This window comes from Notamacropus eugenii, chromosome 2 (genome assembly GCF_028372415.1).
Source record: "Notamacropus eugenii isolate mMacEug1 chromosome 2, mMacEug1.pri_v2, whole genome shotgun sequence".
Lineage (NCBI taxonomy): Eukaryota > Metazoa > Chordata > Mammalia > Diprotodontia > Macropodidae > Notamacropus > Notamacropus eugenii.
Genome location: NC_092873.1, coordinates 214,817,334 through 214,842,903, shown reverse-complemented (window position 1 = coordinate 214,842,903; position 25,570 = coordinate 214,817,334). Strand labels below are relative to the sequence as shown.

Here is a 25,570-nt window from a genome sequence, read left to right as displayed (position 1 = left end):
CTGTATGTGTATAATGGTTACCTTCATAATCTCAGGGCTCCAAATCCTAAAACTAAAGACTTAGATTTTAATTGGATATCTAGATTTATGCCCTGGCTAAAGATGATGGGGAATTGGGGAAATTATTACTGATGCTTAGCTTTTTATATTGCATTGAGTCCTAGAGAATGCTCATCAGCACTTATCTTACCATGTATTTACATCTCTTACTTGCAAAGGCATCAGGGTATTTAAATGAGTTCTATTTGGAATCACTCGGTACTTTGCCTATTGGTTGTCCACAAGTTCTTCCTTCCTTTTCCTTCTCTATGCTTGAATAGAGTCATATGTGCCCCTAAACATGCATTTCATTGACTTAAGCCTCCATGAGTCTCATAAAGTGACAGATATGGGGGCCAAAAACTACAAAATAATAAGTAGAAAAAAAAATCCTGAGAACTCAAAGCATCTGTGTTACACATCAAAGTGAAATGTACCAACAACTGGATAAAACAGAGAAGAGAGCACCTTCTCTAAATACCATTCAAGCTATGCAAAAAATAATTATTTGTCTTATTTGAAGACTGTCAATCTGGACTATCTGTGAACCTACTGAATTCTGTTGTTTGTCTGTCTTCTCTTGCTTGGTTGCTAAAGTGCAAGAATGTTGGCATACAAGGCAAAGCCAGTCTTCCTTGAATAATATACATGACGGTAAACATTCTTGCCCACTTTGAAATTCTAAAGAATTAGTTGATGTCTCAGAGGCCTCTATTTTTCCATCTTAGGTTTAAATAATGAATAGAAATTATAACCATGTTCCCAATCACTCAAGCATCCTTTTCATCTCACTCACTAGATGTGAAATTAATCCATTGGTAGCTGTTTTTAAACACATTTCTTCTTGTTCTTGTACCTTCCTGCATGTCTCCATTTTTTTTCTTGGTCTCTTAGACCTCTAAATGTTACCATGCTATTTATTTTTTATAGTTACTTGAGTGGTACATGGTATTCCATTCTCTATGATTCTAAATGCCTGATCCCTGAGTTCTAGGAGTATAAAGGAATATGTAATTAAGAGTACAATTATGAAATGGAAGGGCCAAATTTGGTGAAGTTGTGAGTTTCTTTAATGTGACTATTCTCTGCCTGGCAGATCATGAACATTTTACTCTGTCCCTGTGTAGTGCCTGCCACTTTTCACTGGTCTCTTTTTAGCAGTGGACCTAGTCTGAGCAGTACTTTCAAAGAGAAGAGCAGAAAGACAACTTGATTCCCATCTCCCATTCTCCTTTCTGGAGAACCTCTCTGTCATACAAAAGTGAGATCAGTAATAAAGTCCCTTCCCTTTAGTAGAAAATGTTGATAGCAGTGGCACCCTTGGAAAATGTGCTTACGTGATGCAGAAAGTTAGGGCAACAGAAAAGAGCTATGAGATGATTTATTCTTTCAAACAGTGTTTGTTAAGCACCCGCAAAGAGAGAACAAAAAGGAGAAGTGAGGCTGGTGACCTGCACAGCCCTCCCTCACTCAAAACAAAGTCAAGTGCAAGTCATGTCATCATTTCTCTGATGGCGTGGTCTTCTTCGAAAACGAAGGACAAACACAACAACATGTCAGAACACTGTTCCAGGTGCTGGTTAAAAGCATAAAGCTTCCTTGATGTGTAGTCCCTGCCATTATGTAATTCACAGTCCAGAAGAGACAAATAGGTAATTAGAACACATAGCACAGTATAATGTAACATTACATTATTGTAATGTAACATAGCAAAGCATAATATAATACAACATAACAAAGATATCTGTATTAAGGGGATACAGAACAATGTGCTATGTGAAGTCCCAAAAGTTTGGATGTGTTCAGTTTGATGGTACTTGAAACTTGTCTGTAACATTGTAAGGTCACAGCATGGCGACATTGAGACTAGCTGAAATGCTGAGGGATATTTTCTGGCTAATGGTACCGTTGGCTGAGTAACATGAAGAACTTTAAAACCTCTGTTCAGTGATTACCCTATTTTTATGTGCTTGTTACATAAATTACAATGCCCAAATGGTGCATATTCCAACGTCTAAAGTTGTCTCAGGTGGGGATCCCTTGATCTGTGTCAAGCCACAAATACAAAATCCAATTAAAAATTGAACTTTCTTTTGAAGAAACTCTTAGATAGAATACATAGCCTATCATCCATATTGGCCGTCGAATCAAGTATTGTAGTTTAGGTATCCCGTCATAGAATTTCTTTGCTTTTTTAAAGATGGTATTGCTTTGGTTATGTCTTTATGGAAATATAGTCTTAATATAGTGCAGATCATTTCTTGGATTTATTTTTCTTTATGCTTTAAGTAAAGCTTTATGCTTTACTTAAATGTGTCCATATCATCTTAAGCTTTCATCATATTAAGCAAGGATGTGAAAACAGTCAAAATAGATTTAATCAGTACATGAGTATTTAGTGACTGTGTGACTGTTCTAGGCCTTAGAAATCTTCTCATTCACCTCCCTAACTTCACAGATGAAGAGACATAGTCTTTTTTGAAAATCATGTTTTCTGTGTTGGAAGCATGAGATGGAGGAAAAAGGCCTGGGGAGGATCCATGTGGGAATGGCATGGACCATTTTAGTAAAAGAGGCCAGCCAAAATAATGGCAGCATGACACCATGGCAGGAGGTGAAGATGGTCAATGACAGTGTTCAGGAAAATGCTCTCTAGCTCTGGACTTGGCCACAGAAAACTGCAAGCATAAACATCAGCAGATGTTTTGTAGTCCTCTATGTCCTGCCAAATAGATGCCACAAGCTGATTTAGCGGGATAGCTGCAATTGTGTTTTATTTGGCTCTGAGACATACTTTTAATGATGCATTTTGTTCTATTGTACTCAATGTTCTTTATAACCAACAAGTAATAAATTCAATGAGATCTTATCTTGTCTGCACCTTTCTGTTGGTTTTGTGGCAGTCAAGATGTCACTGGCCATAGAATATTGGTTGCAAAAGCTTATTTTTTCCTTTTTTATCAAGTATACTCTTTGTGGGGGACAGGGAGTAGAGGAGAGGGCAGGTAGGTAATGTAGTGGATAGAGCATGGAGTGCCAGGTTTGGAGTCAGAAAGACACCTCCCTGAATTCAAATCTGGCCTCAGACACTTACTAGCTTTATGACTCAGGGCAAGGAACAACTCTGTTGGCCTCAAGAAATAGGAAACCACTCAAGTATCTTTGCCAAGAAAACCTCAAACGGGGTTACAAAGAGTCAAAAAGACTGAAAATGACTGAACAACAACAACCTTTTTTTTGCATATAGATAAGTCCCATACTTTACAGAGATTAGAGTAGGAACTGTAGTTTTTTACGTCCTTTATGCCTTTTTAGCATCTCTCCCTCTTTCAGATACCTTGAGACTCAATGACTCAGTGCCATCAAAACTGTATCACCAATAGCATGAATATCATCTATGTGTTATTTGACCTTGTCTAACTTTCCATTTCCCTCTGTCTCTGTCTCTCTCTGTCTCTCTCTCTTTCTTCATTTCATGTTTTTACATTTTTCTTTCTTCATTCCTTCCTCTCCTGGACCAATAGGAAAACATAACCTATCACCAATTCCCAAAGTGCATAAACGCTCAGTTCCTACCATGGTACTAGAGTAGCTGAGGAAACCAGATCATCTAAGACACATACCTCAAAAATAAGGAATGAGGGGAACATTTTAGCCACTAGGCATCTAGATGCACAGCTAGACCAAGACTCCTGAGTTCTCCAGCATAGAATCTGGATCTCCGCTCAGAACTTTCCCAACCTTTTCACAATTCAATAACCTAGAGATCTCTTATTTTTATATTATGGGATCTCAGAAATATGCTGGGATTCTTGAGTTCTTAGACACTACCATCAGAGCCTTGAACTCTCCTCACTTGGATCTCGTATGCTGGCTTTGCTTTTTCTTTTTCAATATTGATGCTTTTTAAAATTCCTGTCATTTCACAATACTTCCTCTTCAGTAAAAATCCTTCCTTATAAATAAGTACAGTTAAGCAAAACAAACAGAAACTTTGACTGTGTCTGATGTCACGTGCCTCCTTCCTCACATGTAATATAACACCTCTCTGGGGGAGAAGGATGTGTATTTCATCATCTGGAGTCAAGACTGATCATTGAATTGATCTGAGTTTACAACTTTAGTGTTGCTCTCATTTACATTATTGTGGTTGTTACATACATTTTTATCTTGGTTCTGCTTGCCCCTGTCTATATCAGCTTGTATAAATCTTCACAAGTTACTCTGAATTCTTCATATTTGTCTTTTCTTACAGTACAATAATATTCCATTACATTAACGCAGCATAATTTGTTCAGATATGCCTCAGTTGATGGCAACTTGTTTTGTTTCTATTTTTTCCTACCACAAAAAGTGCTGCTATAAATATTTTTCCGTATATGGGACCTTTCTGGTGTCTGTAACTTCCTTGGGCAATATGCCTGGTAGCAATATTACTGGAACATACTGTATGTACAAGTTAGTCATTTTTCTACAGAGAACAATCATTAAAATGTGGGTCATGCCTCTCTGAATGATGCAAGGGAGAGAGTTGGAGATGACCTCAAAATAGGAGTGCTTTCATTTTGCTCGTAATGGATGTGACTAGTCCTATTATTTAGTCTTGCTGTGAAGCTTTATTTATTATTAATCAACTTATTTATTTATTTTTACCTTAGGCAGTACAAATACCATCTGCATGTTGTATATGAGTGTTTAAAGTTATGACTGCCAGCATCTGCTGCCAACATTGGATTTATTTTTAATTTTTGATGAGTCACTTGTCTTGTGTAACATTAAACTGAATTTGTGTTAGCTGGCATAACTCAGAATCTACTCTGCCCCAGAACATCATTAAGTCATTTTTGCTGCCTTTCAAAGCCTTATAATTGTACACAAAGGGAAAGTTCAATTCCTCTGATCTGCACAGTGAGGCTACTATCTGAATAATATTTGCTGACAGCTCGTATATGCACAGTGTAGTCCTAGGTGTTGGAGAGAAATGCTGGTCCTACCCTTTATAATCCCTCCCTTGGCATCACTGATAGGGGAAATGAGATAAGACATCTTGTTGAAAGCAGGGAAGAGAGAGCAAATAAGCAGTCATCATACAAGATTTTGGGGGGGGGAGGAGAGAGGGAATTGTGTTGCTTGTTGTCTTGCTTTTATTTGAGTTATTTTTTCATTTCCAAGGGAGTCTCACAGCAGCTTCCTGTTCACCTGGTTCTTCTTTCCCCTTCAAGGACCCAAAAAATGTTCTCTAAATCCCAGGCCCAATTGCTATCATTCATTTATTCCTTCCCTATTCGGAATCCTCTCCGCTGTTAGGAGAACTTTTTCTCATTGGGAACCCTTGGCGCAAGGTCTGTTCCTCCAGAATTTTGTTCCAGGTGAAGGTCTAACAAGAATCTACATCATATGGGTGTCTCTTAATGGAGAGAACTGAGAAAAGGGATGGGAAGGAAAGACATAAAACGAATAGAAGCCAGATACAGGAAAGAATTGTGCCAGCATAGCCAGCCCTGTTATGTATGCAAAGATGAATAGCATATCACACCCACACAAGTGACTTCTCAATCAGAAAACCCTCAGAAAGCAATTGACATCATTGTTGCTTATAACAAAGATAATGAATAAATGAGATTTTTAATGAGAAATGAAAATAACTATTTTAGTTTATTATTTCTTTGTTTTGTTTCGATTTGTTTTGGTTGTCAGGAAAAATGTGAAACATCTTCTAGCAAGGAACAAGGCACTACAGTGGACAAAGTCCTATATTTTACCAGACTTTCCATATGACGTCAAATGCATGCTAACTGAGCAAAAATGTCCAGATCACAGCATGAGGATAAGGATCATTGAGTTTTTACAGGCAGACATGACAAAGTATCTGGAAGGATCATTGTAAGTATGAATTTTCTGGATATATTGCTGTAGGGGAGCATCTGTTCACAATATAGACTCTAAATCATACAGACTTGGCTCTTTTCAGTGTTTAAATGATGAATTGCTGAAGCATTCAACAGCGCCTGTTATTCAAGTGTCTATTCCCATTTGTTCCTAATAGGACTATAAGGAGAGAGATTTGAAGAAACATAATCACAATCCATCTGCTATTATGCAAATTCCAATTTTGCTAAAAGGAGAGAATGCAGGCTTATTTTTGTTAATGACCTCTTTGTAGAAAGGGTTCTTGCTCAGGTTTGTCTAGATCAGAAGTGTCAAAATTGGGGAACTCTCAGATAGCACCAGATTAAAATGTAATTGGGAATTGTTTAACAAAATAAGTAAAAAGACAATATAACACAGATAATGATAATTTGTGGTGTTCTAAGGCAGTACACGGTTGCAGATATCTAGTTCTATTTGAGTTTGACCTCATTGATCTAGATGACCTTTGAGCTCCCTTCCAATTCAGAGATTCTTTGAAATCATTTCTCTTTGTCATCTTGTTTGAGCAGGTACCCAACTACGCAACAGTACAATGATGTTGTCAATGCCCTGCTCCAGGCATACCCCTTCCTTGATGAAGATGGCAGTGGTTTTGTAAGTATCCTCAGTGATATAACTCTTCTTTACTTGTTCAGTTATTTTCCAATTGTGTCTGACTCTTTGTGACTCCATTTGGAGTTTTCCTGGCAAAGATACTGGAATGGTTGGCCACTTCCTTCTCTAGTTTATTTTACAGACAAGGAAACTGAGGCACACAGTAAAGTGATTTGCCCAGGGTCACACAGCTAGTAAATGTCTGAGGTCACATTTGAACTCAGGTCCTCCTGACTCCAGGCCTAGGACTCTATTTCCTGCACCACCTAGTTACCACTAACCTTACTTAACTTTAAGTAATTCTGAGCCTATGCTTTAGAATTTACTGGAGATATGTATAATAGTCCTGCCTCAGACACACAATGACCAGGTGAGTCTGGACGAATCATTTGACTTTCCAGTTGCTTTAAGCAACTTTCTAACAAAAGATGCCAACCTACGTTGATAGTAGTTTCCTCCCCTGGTAGTTTCCTATGCTAACAAAATCACAGGTCTTATTCCTCTGCCTATATTCCTATAATAGTAGGGGTTAGTAGAGAAAATTTGGGAGGTACATATAGAAAAGAAAAACTATCCTTCCTATTTAAAAAATACTATTTTTGCATTATTTTTATCATTACTCTGTCTTTATCAGGTTTTCTTGACCTCTTGATATTTTTTCTTGCCTTCTACTTGACTTCCAATGTAAATGTTTCCTTTAGGTAGCTAGGCAGCGTAGAATGCTGCACTTGGGATAAGGAAAACCTGTATTCAAATCCTGACTCAGACAATCACAAACTGATTAAGTCACTTAACCTCTCACAGCCTCAGTTTCCTTATCTGTACAATGGGGATAACAACAGCCTCTACCCCAGGGGGGTCATTGTGAAGACTGAATGAGATCACAAATCTTGGAGTGCTATATAAATGCCAGCTATTAGAATTTCCTTTCTTCCTCCAACTCTGAGCTCTGAAGATTGGTTTGTATACCCCTTTAAAAAAATGAGTCAGGAAACCTGGGGACCTGGAAAATTCTCCACTAGCCATTGTTTATGGCCTAGTTCACACCAGGAGGAAATGACAGAGATGAGATTTAAACCCTGGTCCTCTGACTCCAAATCCCTTGTATTCTCTCAGTTATTCCTTCCACCTTGGGGATGCAGAGTTCTTTCTATCCCAGGAATCTAAACAGTATCCCTTGGTTGTTGGTGGTGCACATTATTTGTATAGCTCTTTAGGGCTCAACTTCTTGGTTCAATGAATATCAGAGTAAGACTTCGTTCAAAAATAATGTTATTGTTCAGTTGTGTCTTACTCTTCATGACCCCATTGGGGGTTTTCTTGGCAAAGATCTGGGAGTGGTTTGCCATTTCATTTTCCAGCTCATTTTCAAGATGAGAAAACTGAAACAAACAGGATCAAGGCACTTGCCCACAGTCACACAGCTAGAAAGTATCTGAGTCTGGATATGAATGCATCTTCCTGACCCTCTCTCCATCGCACCACCAGACTGCCTGTTAAAAAGCATAACTGATGGTTATTTATCATGGAGTATGTCTGGCCCATTTGTGCCTTCACAAAGCTTTGCTGGTAAAGAGATGAACAAAATTGTTTAATAAACTATCATCCAAACGTGGGCATAAATGTTGCAAGTCGAAACATGCACAAGGAGATGGTTGCCAAAAATTGCTCTGTAAATGGGTCTAAATTTCTGTCATCCCTCTTATGCTGAGAATGCAACCAGTGGAAATGTTCTGAGAATAGGAAGAGTACGAAAACTTTTCTGAATGTTCGTTGATGGGCATCATTTCAATGTGCTTAGAAAATGCATGAAAAAGTTTATGGGAGAACTTCATAAACCATATCTACTAGAAAAGTGTGTGTTCCTCCTTTGTTGCTGAAGAAGACAATGCTATCAGAGAAATGATGACATGACTTGCACTTGACTTTGTTTTGAGTGAGGGAGGGCTGTGCAGGTCACCAGCCTCACTTCTCCTCCAGATCCATCTGAATCCAGTGACCAGATATTCATCAGGATGACTGGAGATGACCCAGGATGAGGCAATTGGGATTAAGTGACTTGCCCAAGGTCACACAGCTAGTGAGTGTCAAGTGTCTGAGGTGAGATTTGAACTCAGGTCCTCCTGACTCCTGTATTGGTGCTCTATCCACTGCACCACGTAGCTGCCAGTAGAAAGGTATGGAGATGGAGAAGACATGAATCACTAGCAGGATAGCTCCTAATTGGTCAATTTGCCCACCAGTGACATCAACTTTTCATTGACTGACTCCTAGATCTGGAATACTTTCCCCCTCCCCCCCATCTCTGCCTCCTGGCTTCCCTCCCAGTTTCCCTCAAGACTCAGCTCAGATTCTGTTTTCTGCAAGGCGTCTTTCCCAATCTGTACCCAATTCCCTGCCCCCAACACATATCCTTTTACTAGTGTCTTCTTCCCTTTGGAGATTACCTTGCAGCCATTCTCTGCATATCTAGTATGAACCTATTTACTATGAGTTGTTAGACTGTGAGCTCCTTGAGAAAAAAGACTGTTTTTTATATTCTTTGTATCCTCAACACTTGGCACAGGGCCTAGCACCCAGTAAGTGTGCTTAATAAATGATTGTTGACTTGCTGGGTATGTGGTATTTCTTCAGAATTTCAAAAGATCTCTAATCTAATCAATGGGGAAACTTCATGTGCTCAGACAAATCACAACCCCTTATACCTTAGCAGACAGTGTTTGTGGGTTGCTGCAGTCAGAAACAGGTATCACCCTGCTAATTTTCCATTCACTGATAAGCTTCTCGGTCCTTGCTTAGAGATATAAGCATATGGTTTGTCTCCAGGCCCATACTCAAAGACTTTCCAACTGGGTAGACATTGCCAGAGCTTGTGATTGCTTGAACTTAGAACTATCTCTATGATGGAGAATCATAGAATCATAGATTTAGAGCAAGAAGGCACCTTAAAAGATGATACAATGGATAGACCAATGATCCTAGAGTTAGGAAGACCTGAGTTCAAATCCAGCCTCAGACATTTAGCAGCTGTGTGACTCTAGGCAAGTCACAATCACTGTTTGCCCCAGTTTCTTCAAGTGTAAAATGGGGATAATAAAAACACTTACCATGTAGGGTTGTTGTAAGGATCAAATTAGATAATTATATAGCCCTTAGCACTGTGTCTGGGACATAGTGTCATATAAATGCTAACTATTATGTTAATATTATTACTATTACATCCTCTAGACGTGCAATTTTCCAAATGTGAAAAGGAGACCCAGAGAAGTTCAATGAGTTAGCCAACATCACACAGCTAATAAAGGTCTAAAACAGAATTTGAACATGGCGTCTTCCTGATTCCAAGTCTGGTACCCTATCTCCTATGTCACACTGCCTTTAATGAAGGTGGGCAGCCAGTCAACAAACATTTATTGAGCAATTAGCGAATTAAGCTATTACTTTGTATCTGTAAGAACTGTGCTGGGGACATAAAGATAACATCAGTCCCTGACCTTAAAGGGTTTACATTCTAATGGACAGTTAGCAAATACCTGTTGACAAATGCTTTATGCCAATCAATCAATAAACATTTATTAAGTGGCTGCTAGATATTAGGTATCGATATATTAGGCACTGGGGATACAGAGAAAGGCAAAAGGCAGTTCTTAAGGGGCTCACAGTCCAAGGGGGGATAAGCAAACAACTACATACAAACAAGCTATGTACAAAATAAATTGAAAATAATCAATGGAGGAAAGCACTATATTAAAGGGGTGTTGAACACTCCTCTGTCCCCTCTGCTGGATTGTGCTCCAGATCACACCCACTAACTGTAGGGTTCTGTCCTCAATCCTCTTCCCTTTTTCCTCTATGCTGCTTCATTTACTATCTCTGTGCTGGTGATTCTCAAATCTGCCCGTCCTGGACCAATTTCTCTGCTGACCTCCAATCTCTTATCTCTAACTGCCTTTTAGCCGTCTTGAATTGGATGTCCAGTAGGCAACTTAAACCCAAATGTCCAAAACAGAACTCATTATCTTTTTCCCTAAATCTCCCCCCGCCCCTACTTTTCCTATTACTACAGAGGATAGTACCATCCTACCAGTCCCTCAGGTTCACAACTTAGGGGTCATCCTGTATTCCTCAGTATCTCTCATCCCTCCTCATCCTTATCTAAACCATTGCCAAGACCTGTTGATTTCACTTTTGCAATGTCTCTTGAGTGCACCGCCATTTTTTCCTCTGACACTGCCACCACTCTGATACAAGCCCTTATCATCTCATACTTGGACTATCATAATAGTCTGTTGGGACAGTCTATCTCAAGTCTCTCCCCACTCCACTCAGCCACTAAAGTAATTTTCCTGATCCTCAGGTCTAATCATGTCACCACCTGACTTGTATACTTCCATTCAATAAACTCCAGTGGCTTCCTATTGCCTCCAGGAGCAAATACAAAATGTGTTTGGGATTCAATGTCTTCATAACCTGGTCCCTCCTACTTTTCTAGTTGTGTTATACTTTACTCCCCAAAACATAATCTGATTCAGTGACACTGGCCTGCTCATTATTTCATGAAAAAGACACTTCATCTCTCAGTTCCAGGCATTCTCTCTGGCTGTTCCTTGTGCCTAGAACACTCTCCTTTTCCTACTCTAACTATTGACCTCCCTGGTTTCCTTTAAGTCCCAATTTATATCCCACCTTCTACAGTAAGCTTTTCTCAAGCCCTCTTATTTACCGTGCCTTTCATCTGTTGTTTCCCATTTCGCCTGTATGTAGCTTGTTTGGCATACCTTTGTTTACTTATTATCTTCCCTATTAATTCCTTGAGGGAAGGGACTGTCTTTTACCTCTTTTTGGAATTTGGATTCTTCTATAAAAACTAGGAACTTGGGAGGAAGCTGGAGGATTGGAATTCATAATGAAATCATGCACCTATGTTGGCATAGTTACCAAAACAAAACAAGTAAATTACATCCTGAGTTCCAGACCTTTGGTTTAGATCACTCAACCCCATATACTTCCTCTTCTTTAAGAGGACAGCAGACTAAAGTCTCAAGTTGTGATGAGAAACCTTTGGAATCCATTGCAGGTCTGCTCCCCCACTTTCCCAAACATGAAGCTTCAACATCACCATGCTGATAGCTATGTTAGCCAAAAAGGTTTCCAAATAATGACAGAAAAAATGGTTTTTCTGAGAATTTTTCAGTCCCCCATCTAGAGGACTTAGAGACAAAGACCAATATCACTTCTCTCCTAAATCTCAGCAAATGAATGAAGTATGCTTTAGTGTGAAAATGTCTCCAAAGCCAGAAGTGACAGTAGAATGAGATCTGGTTTATGGAAGATTGTCTAAAGCCTCCTGGTGAGTAACCAAAGCATGTCTGTTATTTTATGCAGTTTCTGTGGAAACGAGCACTCAAAGATCGCTTCAAATATGTTCGGAGACCCATAGAAGATGATGAGCAGGTGATGAGGAATAAATGTAAATTTGGCCACAGAAAAGGACAGACAAGGAAATCTCTCACAGAAATCAGGTGTGAGGAAATTCAGATTGTCCAGATCAAAGTAAGTTTGAACATCCTAGCATCTTTAGTATGTTTCCAATTTGTTTAAAAGTGGTAACACCCCCCTGAAAATACAAGGTGTGGCTAAAAAGTTAATGTATCTAATTTTATTAAGTAACTTGTAAGTGTATCTTGAAAGTAATCTCAAGAATTCCAAAATTACTTTGAGCCAAGGCAGCATTGTTTGAATATATGGATAGCCTCTGAAGGTGTAGGCAATAAAAAATGACTCTTTTGACAGGCCTGATGAGGCAGTGTGGCACCATGTTAAAAAAAAAGTATTCGACTAGCAATCCTGAGACCTCAATTATAGTCATGGATGACAGATAGATGGATGGATGGATGGATGGATGGATGGATGGATGGATGGATGGATGGATGGATGGATAGATCATTTATTAAGCACTTAGGTGCTGCCAGGCACTATGCTATACTGGGAATACAAGTAAGCAAGATAGTTCCTGACCTTGAGAGCATCCACACATTCTAATTGGAGAAGACAGCACATAAAGGGGGTGCTGGAAACAGATAGTACATAGAGCACTGGGTCTGGAGTCAGGAAAACTTTAATTTAAATTCAGCCTTAGACACTTATTAGTTGTATGACTGTGAACAAATAACTTAACCTCTGTCTACCTCAATTTCCTAAACTGTAAAATGGCAACTCTAACAATAGCACCTATTTCCCAGAGTTGCTGTGAGGACCAAACGAGGCAATGTTTATAAAACATTTAGCACAGTTCTTGGTGTAGAGTAGGCACTTAATAAATACTTGTCTCCCTTCCTTCCTTCTTTCCTTCCTTCCTTTCTTCCTTTCCTTTCTTTCTTTGTCTTTGCTTCTTTCCTTCTTCCTTCCTACCATCTGTCCCTCCCTCCCTCCCTTCCTTCCTTCTTTCCTCCTGGAAAATGAGAGGAAGTATGGGCAAATGAGGGAACCCAAGTAAGATCATGGTGAAGAAATTGCTAGGAAAATTCAGTTTCTTTATCTGCGATGGGGAGATAGTAATACTTGTACTACCTGTCTCACAGGAGTGTTGTGAGAGGGACAAACAAAACTCTTTGCAAACCTTTAAATTTTATACATGTCAGTTAATGCCATACCACCACAAATTTCATTCTTAACTTTAACACAGCATCAAACTTCAGATCCTGGCTTAGCCTCAAAATTGCTTGTCCTCAAAGAAAACTTGTTCGATTTGTAAATTCTTTTGATGATGGAACAAAAGTCTGCCTATTTCTGTTTTGTTATTCCTACACTGAATGTTCTTAAGAGATAGACATCACATCTACATACTGCGTACAGGACTCAGTCCAGTGTCATGACTAACATAGCAGTTTAGTAAAAATATATATTTAATGTATATTTAAATTTAAATAGCACATTGGACAGTTAAGATGAATTGAAATTGTAGTTCTCTTTGACAAAAGATACGTGATCAATAGAAAAGTGCTCTGGATTGAAAGATGAAAAATTTCCAGGCATTTTGAAACCAAATGAAGGAAAATGGAAATTTTAGGGCAAAGAATTAAATATATGCAGCTGAGCTTTTTAAACACCTGTTATTTTGTTAGTTTGGGAACATAAGGATATTGTAGAGAATTTGCTTCAGCCATAAAATTATAATGTTTTCTATATTAAATTTAGAAGTGAAGTTTATCTAGACAAAAAGCACAAATTTAGGATTGGAATTTACTTTAAACAACTTAAACTTTTGTTGAAGATGCTGAAAAGGAATCTAGTATCTTAATGCTTGCTAATTTATTTGAAACAGAGGAACACTTGAGTCAGTCAAGCAATAAACATTCATTAAGTGCCTACTACGTGCCAGCCAGAATTTGTTTTCTGGACTTAATACCTTCCAATGTATCAAAATAAAACTTGAAGATTTATATTATAGGACCATCCAGAAAAACAAATTTAAAACCTGTCTTCAATATTTCCTCACTCTGTGACAACCCCTTCCCATTTAAAAATGGTTCAAGTTGTTGACATTTTTGGAAAAGAAGCTAAAGAAAAGGAGAATGAAATTTATTCCAACTACTACTACTACTTGTAATAATGGTAATCCCTAGCATACAGTTCATATTATTATTATAGAATAGCTAATTTTATATAGTATTTTGAGATTTGCAAAGCACTTTAAAAATATTGTCTCATTTTATCCTGACAATAATCTTGGAAAATAGGTGCTATTATTGTTCTCATTTTACAGAAGAAGAAAATGAGCCAGACAGAGGTTAAATGACTTACCCAGGTTCCTAGTGTTAGAAAATATCTGAGAGCCGGTATGAACTTGTTTGGCTCTTAAATATTCTATGGTTCTCTTAATTCTGTCTTTTCAGCTAGATTGTAAGCTCCTTGAGGTCAGGGACTAGGACTTTAACCTCCCTGTTCTCCAAAGTGCCTGGCATCTAAGAGGCAGACTGCTGTGTGAGTCCCAGCAGAATCTGTGCTGACTTTTATTAGGTGCTTAGACTATCAGAGTTTACTAGAATGTCAGCTTGATCCTTTTATACCTACACACATTAGAAACAAAAAAATTAAGAGTTATCTCAAGAGGACTCCTTTTTGGAGTAATAGAATCATGGAATCTTAGAGCTGAAAGGGACCTTTAAAAATCACCTTTTCATTTTATACGTAGGACTGCTAAGTGGTGCAATAGATAAAACACCAGGTTTAGAGTCAGGAGACCTGAGTTCAAATCCAGCCTCCTATTCTTACCTTTGGCAAGTCACTTAACCCTATTTGCCTATGTTTCTTTCTTTGTAAAAAAAAAAAAAAAAAAAAAAGCTGGAGAAGAAAATGACAAACCACTCCAGTGTCTCTGCCAAGAAAACTCCAAATGGGCTCACAAAAAGTTGGACATGACTGAAAAAGGACTAAACCAGGTTTTATAGATAAGGAAGCTGAGATTCAAAGATGTGAATAACTGTATTAAGATTACACATCTTGTAAAGAAGCCCTTCTGTGATATAAACATCAGGTTAACTTGAAGGTCACTTTTCAAAGTAACTAGAAAAAATACAAGAGGGAATCTTTCAGTGCCTTGATTCTGCTTCCAAGGCTCAATCTGGCAGAAAGAAATGCTAGACATAGGGGGAGAGAAAGAAAACAATCCTCAAAGAGTAGGCATGAGGGGTGCAAGGTGAAAAAAAATGAAAGTTAAACAGATGGTAAAGAAATAACTTTTAAAATACACACACATGGTGTTTACTTTAGCAAGTCTCAACAATGACAGTTTTGATTGACATGGGTGAGAATGAAGAAATAATGGAAATGAAAAAGGCAGGTATTAAAGAAGGCATGGAAGGATTGATTTTTATAGAGTAACATGAAAAGTATGCCCCTGAATGTTCACATTACAAGTGAATTATACATCCTTTTTGTGAAACTTTATCATTCCTTCATCAAGCACCCACTGAGTTGGCTGAGTATTTTTCCAGGAGATTATCTTTTTGATCTCCATATTCATATATATATATATATATATATATATATATATATATATATATATATATATATATATATATATATACACACACACATATATATGTATATGTATATATATGTATATATATGCTTGCACATGCATACTCCAATTCAACTACTTTGGTTATATAGCAAGTGATTTTATTGCTACATCAAACTGTGAGCAATATTTTTAAAGGAATCGTGAAATGATTCTGTTGTTTTGGGGAAATGTAGTGGCAGATTGATGCTGTTAGATGGGTATGGACAGTCAAATTGCCTCTTATTGATTTAGAGTGATACATTTAATAGGGTAGAGACCCTTAAAAAAAAGAATCAATCTGTTTAGATTTTCAAAGGGTTGATCATGAAGAGATCATATGATTAAAGAAGGAATCTAAGAAGAGATATTGATGAATTTGTCATTGCCTGTAGATAGTAAGATAAAATATTTGTTAGAATATTTTACTTTGTGAAAATGTGAAGTTGTTACAATTCATTCATTCAACAAAGGCTATCACACAGAAGGTATTGAAGAGAGTAGGGAAAATATAAGACAAATTAAGACAGTCCCTATCCTCAAAGAATGTGCAAACTACATGGTTGAAAAAGAGTTCACGTCTTGACTACTCATACTATACATCCTGCACCATAGTCCAACAACTCTCTCCTAGAGTGATGAGGCATGGATGAATGAGACAGGAGAAAATTGAATTAAATGTTCTAATATTTCCATTGCTAAAGACGTTCAGTTTCCAATAAATTGGGCATGCAATTTAAAAAACTAGAAAAAGAACAAATTTAAAATCTGCAATTAAACTCCAAATTGGAAATTCTAAAAATTAAAGGTGAGATTAATAAAACTGAATGTAAGAAAACCACTGAATTAATAAATAAAACTAGAATGTGATCTTATGAGTAAAACCAATAAAAGAGATAAACTATTGATTAATATAATCAAAAAAGATAAGAAAACCAAATTACTAGTATCAAAAATGAAATCTTTGAATATGTGAATGAAAGTCTGAATGAAGATGAAATCAAAGTAATTATTATGAGTTATTTTATATTTTATTTATATTTATTTTTGAAATAGAATATTTACAAAAATGTACTTGTATTAACAAAGGAGGAAATGGAAATAAAAAATAATAAATAAAATTCATTATATAAAACTAAATTTAAAATTTAATTAATTAATTTATTATAAATTTATTGCTAATATTTTAAATATCATTATTATAATTATTATATATTATTTTAATAATTTATTTTTATTTATTAATTATTGAATTAATTGATTAAAATTTGATTAATTTAATTACAATTACTTTAATCAATAAATTAATTAAATTAAGATAATAAATAAAAATTTATTGATATCTCAATAAACCTACTTTAGAAAAAGAAATTGAATAGGCAATAAGTGAGCCTCCTAAGAAAAGAGCATTAGGACCAAATGGATTTACAAATTAATTCTACAAAACATTTAAGGATCAACTAATTCCAATATTAAATAAATTATTTGGAGTAATAAGCATAATAGAAATAATAAAATTCCTTTTACAAAACAAATAGGGTGCTAATACCTAAATTAGGAAGAGCAAAAGCAGAGAAAGAAAATTATAGACTAATTTCATTAAGGAATATGGATGCAAAAATTCTAAATAAAATGCTAGCTAGGAGACTACAACAATATGTCACAAAAATTAAACATGGTGACCAAGTGGGTTTGATATCAGGAATGCAGGAAGGGTTTAAAGTAAGGGAAACTATTAACATACTTGATTATATCAATAACAAAAGTAACAAAAATCATATGATTGTATCAATAGAGGCAGAAAAAACTTTTGACATAATGCAACACTCATTCCTATTAAAAGCACCTGAAAGCATAGGTTTAAATTGATTTTTCCTTAAAATGATAAGAAGCATCTACCTATAAGCATCAACAAGCATTATTTGTAATGGTGATAAGCTAGAAGCCTTCCCAATAAAGTCAGGAGTAAAGCAAAGATGAACATTATCACCAATATTATTCAATATTGTATTAGAAATGCCAGCCTAGCCATAAGAGAAGAAAAAGAAATTGAAGGAACCAGAATGTGCAGTGATACGATAAAACTATCTCTTCTTGTAGATGATATGATGATATACCTGGAAAATCCTAGAAATTTAACTAAAAAGTTGGTTGAGACAATAATTTTAGCAAAGTATGTGTGTTTGTCCTTCATTGCCAAAGAAGACATGTGATCAGAGAAATGATGACATGACTTGCACTTGACCTTGTTTTGAGTGAGGCAGCGCTGTGCAGGTCACCAGCCTCACTTCTCCTCCAGAGCCATCTGAATCCAGTGACCAGATATTCATCAGGATGACTGGAGATGACCCACGATGGGGCATTTGGGGTTAAGTGACTTGTCCAAGGTCATACAGCTAGTGAGTGTCAAGTGTCTGAGGTGAGATTTGAACTCAGGTCCTCCTGACTCCTGCATTGGTGTTCTATCCACTGCACCACCTAGCTGCCCCTTAGCAAAGTAGCAGGATAGAAAAATAAATCCACATAAATCATCAGCATTTTTATATATCACCAACAAAATCCTATAGGAAAACATAATTAAAGATATCCCATTTAAAATACGTGTAGAATGTATAAAACACCTGGGAGTATATCTACCAAGATAAACCCAGACTCTTGAGGAGAGAGTAAGACTGGTGACTGCACAGTCCTCCCTCATTGAAATCCAATTCACTTGCAAGTCATGGTACCACCTTCCTGATCCCATTGTCCTCTTTGAGAATGAAGGACAAACAACAACTAAGTGATAAAAGTATTTTTAAGATTAGGGGGTTTTCCTCCAGTATCTAAGGATACTATAATATTTGTTATGGTAATTAAACTAGTTGTGATAGCAAAATTGAAGGAAAGTCTGTGAGTCAGTTTACCCATCTGGGAGAGAAAAAAGGTAAGATCATTATCTACTTTAAAGTAAAATTGTTAAACAGAAGGGAAATCAAGACATTAAAAACTTTGGGAATTAATCTTAGATCTCTAGTGTTTGGAGTAAATTTCCCTCATTGTGGGCAAGTAGGTATTAAGGGCTTACTTTATGCAAGATACTGAACTCCCATCACTGACCCAAAGACAAATAAAGGAAGGAGCATGCTGCAGTTCTTTTGAGTTCAGACTCTGGATTCTAAAGATATGGGTTCAAACTTTACCTCTACTTCTATTACCATCTACCTCTATTACTATGACTATTATTGTGACCTTGGGATAATCACTTAATTTCCATAGACTTGAGCTTTCACATCTATAAACTGAGTCAGGACTAATAGTTGTTGAGGGCCCTTCCTCCTCTAGGTCTACAATCTTAAGACCTTAAGGATCTCAGAGATTTGATTGTGCCTTAAACACAACTTACCATACAATAAAACATTTCTTAAATTCCTGTTGTGTACAGTGTATTATAGTAGGGAGGTATAACATTTAAATAAGGACATTCCATGATCTCTGGAAACTAAAAATACTTTTAAACAAAGGTAGTGATGGTGTACTTTGTTTTGTATTGATGTCTAAAAGGGAAGGTAATTTTGGACCAGGGAGTCATGAATGGTGTCACAGAGGTAGTGGCATTTGACATGTGTTTTAAAAGATAGGTAGGAATTCAGAGGCAAAGAGGGCAGAGGGCATATCAGGCATTAGGCATCTTGTAAACAAAATCCCAAAAGGTATGTAAGAGTTAAGGGACCATTGTAGCCCAGTTTGACTGGAGTATAGAATGCATGGAAGGGAATACTGTAAGTCTGAAAGGTAGTGATATCATTTTTATTCCCTTATAATCACAGTAAAAACTAATTAAAAACTCCTGCAAATTTTTTAAAGGTATAAGGAATCAAAATATAAAATGAAGTTCACATTTAGGTTGAATATTCCACTTGTCAGACTTTTTACTTTGGAGGGGTATGGAATAGATACAATAGGAAGTAATATAAATTCCTTCAAGGTACTAAGGGGTGTACTGGCAAATGTTTGACAAGTGGTTCTTTGGAGAAAAAAAGTAGACATAAAAATCTTAAAAATTTAATTTACATTATCAACATTTTCTTCATCACTTTCTTAAGTCTAAAAATCAACAAAACAATAAATCAAGTCCCAATTTGTATGTAATTTGTTCATTTTTGCTCACACTATAAATGCTCACACTGAAAATTTAACCATATTTTGATATGGTTGAGCTGGCTTCAGCAAGACCCATAACAATATTTTATGCTTCCTTTTTACTAACCCAGCCCCTAATACCTTGCACCTAGCACCAAATACAATGTTAAGAAAATCTATCATTAAAATATTTGCTGCTAGATTTGCTACCTCAACCAGCCAACCATTGTCACTACCCAATATTTATCTTGCAATTCCGGTGCCCCAGAATCTTTTTTATTCTAGCAGTGGGTTATATTTTGACCCCACTAACTCTGAAAACCAAGAAAACAATTGTGCCATACTAATTTGTTTGGATTTGAAAAGGAAACAAAATTTTGATTTTCTGCAAGCAGTTATTTTCAACACAGCTGAATACTAAGAACGTTGCTATGTTCCCCTGGATTTCTGTTAGAGTATGTATTGCTTGTTTCTCATGGCACCCAAAATGTAATGATTTATTTTGCAAATACTAATCATTTTTATGGCCTTTCACGCAGAAATATTTCCTGTGGTGTAAAATTGAGCAAGGCAGCAAGAGAAGAAAAAAAAATCTTGACAGTTAATTGCATTCTGTGTGTAAAGCAATTACTCCTATCAGCAGGTGGTGAATTTACTAATACTGAAAAGCGTTAAAAGTCAGCTGTGGGTTTGGAAAGAGTGGTGTAATTTGAATGGGGTACCCCACCTTGTGAAAGCACATATATATTTTTTTATGAAGAAGGGCTAAAACACCTGGTTTAACACTTTGCTCAGAAAGTGTTAAAGGTTACAGAACGAAAAAAATCATTTCTGGTCTCCCCTTAGTGGAGGATAGAATGAGTATTGGAGTGAGAGAGAAAGTCCTGAACAATACTGTCTTACGAATTATTGGAAGACAGGTGAGATGATAAATGGGTATTACAACAATCAATTGCCTTGGACATTATAAACCAGATGTACCCAAACTAACATGTCTAAAACTTGAACTCATTTTCTTTCCCTCCTCAAAAACTCTTTTCCAAACTTCTTTTGTCAAAGACAGCATCATCCTTCCAGTTTCCCAGATTCATAATCTCAGCACCATCCTTGATTCATCAGCCTCCATCTCTCTCCATATGTTGTTGTGTTTATCCTTCATTCTCAAAGAGGACCATGTTGCCAGCTACCTTTATGAATCTCTCACAAATGACTCCTTCTCCCCAATTACCCAGATAACATCTTAGTTCATTTGCTCATCACCTCTTACCTATGTTATGGCAACAATCTCCTAATTGGTTTTCACACCTCAAGTATCTCACCACTCAAGTAAGCATAGTATGTAAACTTGAGAATATATATATATATATATATATATATATATACATAATACATATATGTATATATAAACATATCTGTAAAATATGTAGAAAGAGCCATAGTTTTATATTTTAAATAATACTATATTGAGCCATGTAACATAGTGGGAAGACTTTCTGGATTTGGAGTTAGATGACTTGAATTTGAATCCTGGTTCTGTCATTTCTTTCATGACCTTGGATAAATAGTTTCATTCCTCTGAACCTGTTTCCTCATTTGTAAAGTGAAAGATTTGGTCCAGATAAACTCTAATGGCTCTTTGCTTTTATGCTTAGCAGTTTCTATTTTGCGTTACAATCTAGATTAGAAAGTACAGAAGAGAAGAAATGCCCACACCCTCATAACTGTCCAAGGTATCATTTGAGTGGCTCTGAGCTACTTAAATCTAGGATGCCCTAATATTCTACAACTTATCTCTTGGTTGTGGAGATGATGGGAAAATGATTGGCCTCTCACTTTACCTTGCTTAGAATTAATGTGAGAGCAAGGAATTTCCATTATAAGCAGGAAGATGACCTTTTCAGGTAAAAGTACAGAATCTGCATGGTGCTTATCTAGACTTTACCTCAAAGGATTTCTTGGTGATTTGGGCCTCATTCCTTCTAATGTCTGAGTATCTTTTTAATTTTCCCCATGCCTACTTTGAATTTCATTTTTCTGCCTCCAATACCTTTTGTGACCTTGGTTAGAAGTAGCCTCTTACCTAGGTCATGTTTTTCTCCTCTACTTTCAATTTTTTTTAGTAATTTTTCTTTCACAACCTTCACGTGTTAAGGTCTCAGCTGATGGAATATATTGCTGTTTCTGTACAGTTAAAACTCAGGCTGTCTTCATCTGTCATACTAGATTTGTAGTCGGAGAACTTGGGTTAAATTCTGACTCAGTCACTCACTAGACATGGAACAAATCCCTTCACCTCTCTTGGACCTGTTTCCTCAATAATAAAATGAGGGGATTGGACCAGACAACTTTGAAAGTTCTCTTTCAATTCCAAATCTGTTATCCTCTAGTTCTCTCTCAATAAGAGAATACAATTTTTTTCTATCATCTCAACCTTGCTTTAGCCATCTCTTGATAATTCTTCTATTAACTGCTCATTTCCCATCTGTAGCAACTCAGGGAAGAATTCTTAACTTCTCCATATTCAACTGTTCACATTCATCTGAGATATGCTTTTTATTATACAGTCTATAGGTATTCTATCCATCTAATCAATCCAAATCTCGTTAAGATAAAGACTTCTATATCCTAAGACAACTGAGGCGATAATTTGAAGAGATGGTATATTGTATTGGTAGAATACATGATTTGGAAGCACGATCCTGCTTTTCTTTGTCAAAGTGGTAAGGATATGTTTTACTTAGATTCTCCTCTCTGCACTTAAAAGCACATCCTTTTCAGCCTCATCCCTGCCTCTCTCATATTGTACATACAGTAGCCTCTTTTGGTCGTAATTTATTTGCTTAATCATTAAGCGTTTATGATATTCTTACTCTGTCAAATATTGCTCTAAGAATTAGAAATAGAAAGACAAAAATGAAATAATCCTTGCAGTCATGATGCTTACATTATATCAGTGGTTACTTAAAGCACAAATGATCTACAAATCAGGAAAACACTCAGGAAATGAGAATACTCATACTCACAGAATTCTATGATTCTTCCTTTGCTACCTCTCCTCTCTTTAATGGCTGCACTCCTTGAGAAGACCATCTACAATCAGTGCCTTCTCTTTCTTTCCTTTCATTCTCTTTTTAACTTTATATAGGCTGGCTTCTGACTTCTAAACTGAAACTGTTTTTTCAAAAGTTACTAATCTCTTAATTTACCAATTCTAATGGCCTTTTCTCCATTCTCATCCTTCTTAACAACTCTTTGCAAACTTAGACACTGTACATCACCAGCTTCTCCACGATACCCTCTTCTCTCTAGGTTTTTGCCATGTAGACCCCATTCTCCCTAGCTCTCCTCCTACATATCTGACAGCTCCTTCTCAGTCTCCTTTGCCAGATCTTCCTCCAGGTCATGCCCACTAACTATGGGTGTCCTCCAATGCTCTCTCCTGGCCCTTTTCTCTTCTTTCTCTGAATTATCTGGTTTGATGATATCTTATTAGCTCCCTTGTCTTCCATTATTATCTCTATGCTGATGATATTTAGATCTATTTATTCAGCTCTCACCACTCTCCTGAGCCCTAGTCTCATATCCCCAACTGCTGTTAGACATACCAAACTGAACATCCTATCTTAAACTCAACCTGTCCAAAACTGAAGTCATTATCTTTTCTCCAAAATCCTTCATTTTCTCCCAACCTTCTTATTACTGTGGAGAGTACCACCATCCTGGCAGTCATCTAAGTTCACAACTTTGATATTTTCTTTGATTCCTCACTCCCTCAATCCTCAAATCCAATCTATTGCTAAGTGCTGTCATTTCTACTTTCCCAATATCTGGTATATGTTTCCTTTTCTGCACTCACACAATATGGGTGCAGACCCATATCACTTTATGTCTGGCTATTGCAATAGCCTTCTGGTTCATTGGTCTCCTTTCTTCTAAGTCTCTTTTCGCTCCAATTCATACTCCACTCAGCTCCAAAGTGACTTTTCCAAAACACCGATCTGACCATAGAACCCCTACCCTACTCAATACACTCCAGTGGTTCCCAGTAACTTTCAGAATCAAATATAAAATACTCTGACTTTTGAAGACCCTCAGTACCCTTTTCAGGCTTCTTACATCTTTCTTCCTTCCATGGGTTGTATCAGTGACACGAGTTTCCTTCTTGTTTCTCACACAAAACATTCTATTTCCCAACTCTAGTCATTTTCACCAGTTGCCTCTCATGCCTGGAATTCTCTCCCTCTTCACCTCCACCTCATGGCTTTGCTGGCTTCTTTCATGAATCAACCAAAATGCTATGTTATGCAAAAAGTCCTTGGGCCTCCTTCATGTTAGTGCCTTTCCTCAGAGATTATCTTTATCTTGTCTGTAACTTGTTGTAAATAGCCGTTTGCATGCTCTCTGCATTAGGTTGTAAACTTCTTGGGTGTAGGGATTATTTTCACCTTTCTTTGCGTTACTAGTACTTAGGACAGTACCTAGCACATTGTAGGCATTTGGCAAACCTTCTTGACTTGAGCTGACCTCTTTGTCTTTGCTCTCACAATTTCCTAATGCCTGGAATGCTCTCCCTTTCTCTCTCTGCCTACTGAAATCCTACATGTCTTTTAAGGCACAGATCTAATGCTAATTCTTCCTGATACTTGAGATCAGAAATGATCTTTCTCTTTTCTGAATTCTTATATCCCATTGTTTATATCTTTGTTATGCACTTATTATGTTCTAATTTGTCAGCCAGAGAGGACAGGACTTTTTGTCTTTTTTATCTTTGTAGAGTAGTGTTTGGATGGTGGATAATAATCAGTGCTGTTTAGCCACTCCATATTTCAACACTACAACTGTTCGATTACCTAGAGGAGTTTTCCAGTATAAACAGTCTTTTTCTGCTCTGGGAAGTTACAATAAAACAATCTTTTAAAAATAAATAAATATAAAGCTCTGGGAACCCAGCCAGAGACAACACTCTGGCAAAACACCTTAATGTTAAGCTCTCCCTCAGTTGTCTCTTTGCACCTGATTTCTGGGTAAGTATGCCCAGACTAGGAAATGCTTACGAATAACACTATTTCTAAAGACAAAGTAAGCATTTAAAACAAAGAATGATAAATAGACTTTCCTTAAAACAAAGAAAGATAAACAAGGACCTTTGGGGAGAAAGGAGATTATAGATTTATTGCCTTGGAGTTGGGTAGTCTGAGAGAGTCCCAATACATTGATATGTGTCATAACATTTCTAATGCCTGATTGGCCTAGACAGGTTCTGTCCTGGTGTCTTGTTGCTTCTGTCTACACTTCCACTCTTCTAGCTCCACAGGACTTCTAGTGATCTCCCATTTTCTACTTACGTGTGTTGTTTCCTTTTTGCAGCTCTTTAGTATAGGCACAAGGGTGTTACTCCACAAAAATGCCACAGACTTAGGCTGACATGAACTAATGAGCTGGGAGTGACTCCAGGGCATAAAGCATTAGCTCATTAAGGGCCTCCAGGGATATAATCAGGTTTTTTTCCCCCAACGTCTTCCCCTTCCTTGGGGAGAGAGGAGGTGAGGGTACAGTAAGGGATATTAAATCAGTTGGCTAAGGACCAACTTCTTCTCTTATATTTGTACCACCAAAGCCCCCAGCATGGGATCCGTATTAGGCCCTTGATCAAGTTTCATATAGTGAAAGAATGAGATGAGACATATTTGAGAAAAAGATTGGGACGAACTAGGCTTTGTCTCACTAGAGGTCTTCCAGTAAAGGTCAGATAACCATATCCTGGTGTGCGGTAGAGAAGAGGCATCAAATACACATCACTACTGACTGTAGCTCAAACCAGAT

General features: G+C 37.0%; 1 protein-coding gene across 1 annotated transcript in view; it reads left to right on the top strand.

Annotated features, from left to right (window-relative positions):
* Positions 1-25,570, top strand: part of SAMD3 (sterile alpha motif domain containing 3) — a 55,017-nt gene that overhangs the window by 17,304 nt on the left and 12,143 nt on the right. The window contains exons 4-6 of the mRNA XM_072643308.1: positions 5,737-5,922; positions 6,480-6,564; positions 11,950-12,117. Coding sequence (XP_072499409.1) covers positions 5,737-5,922; positions 6,480-6,564; positions 11,950-12,117 — 439 coding nt within the window. The remainder of the gene's footprint in view (positions 1-5,736; positions 5,923-6,479; positions 6,565-11,949; positions 12,118-25,570) is intronic.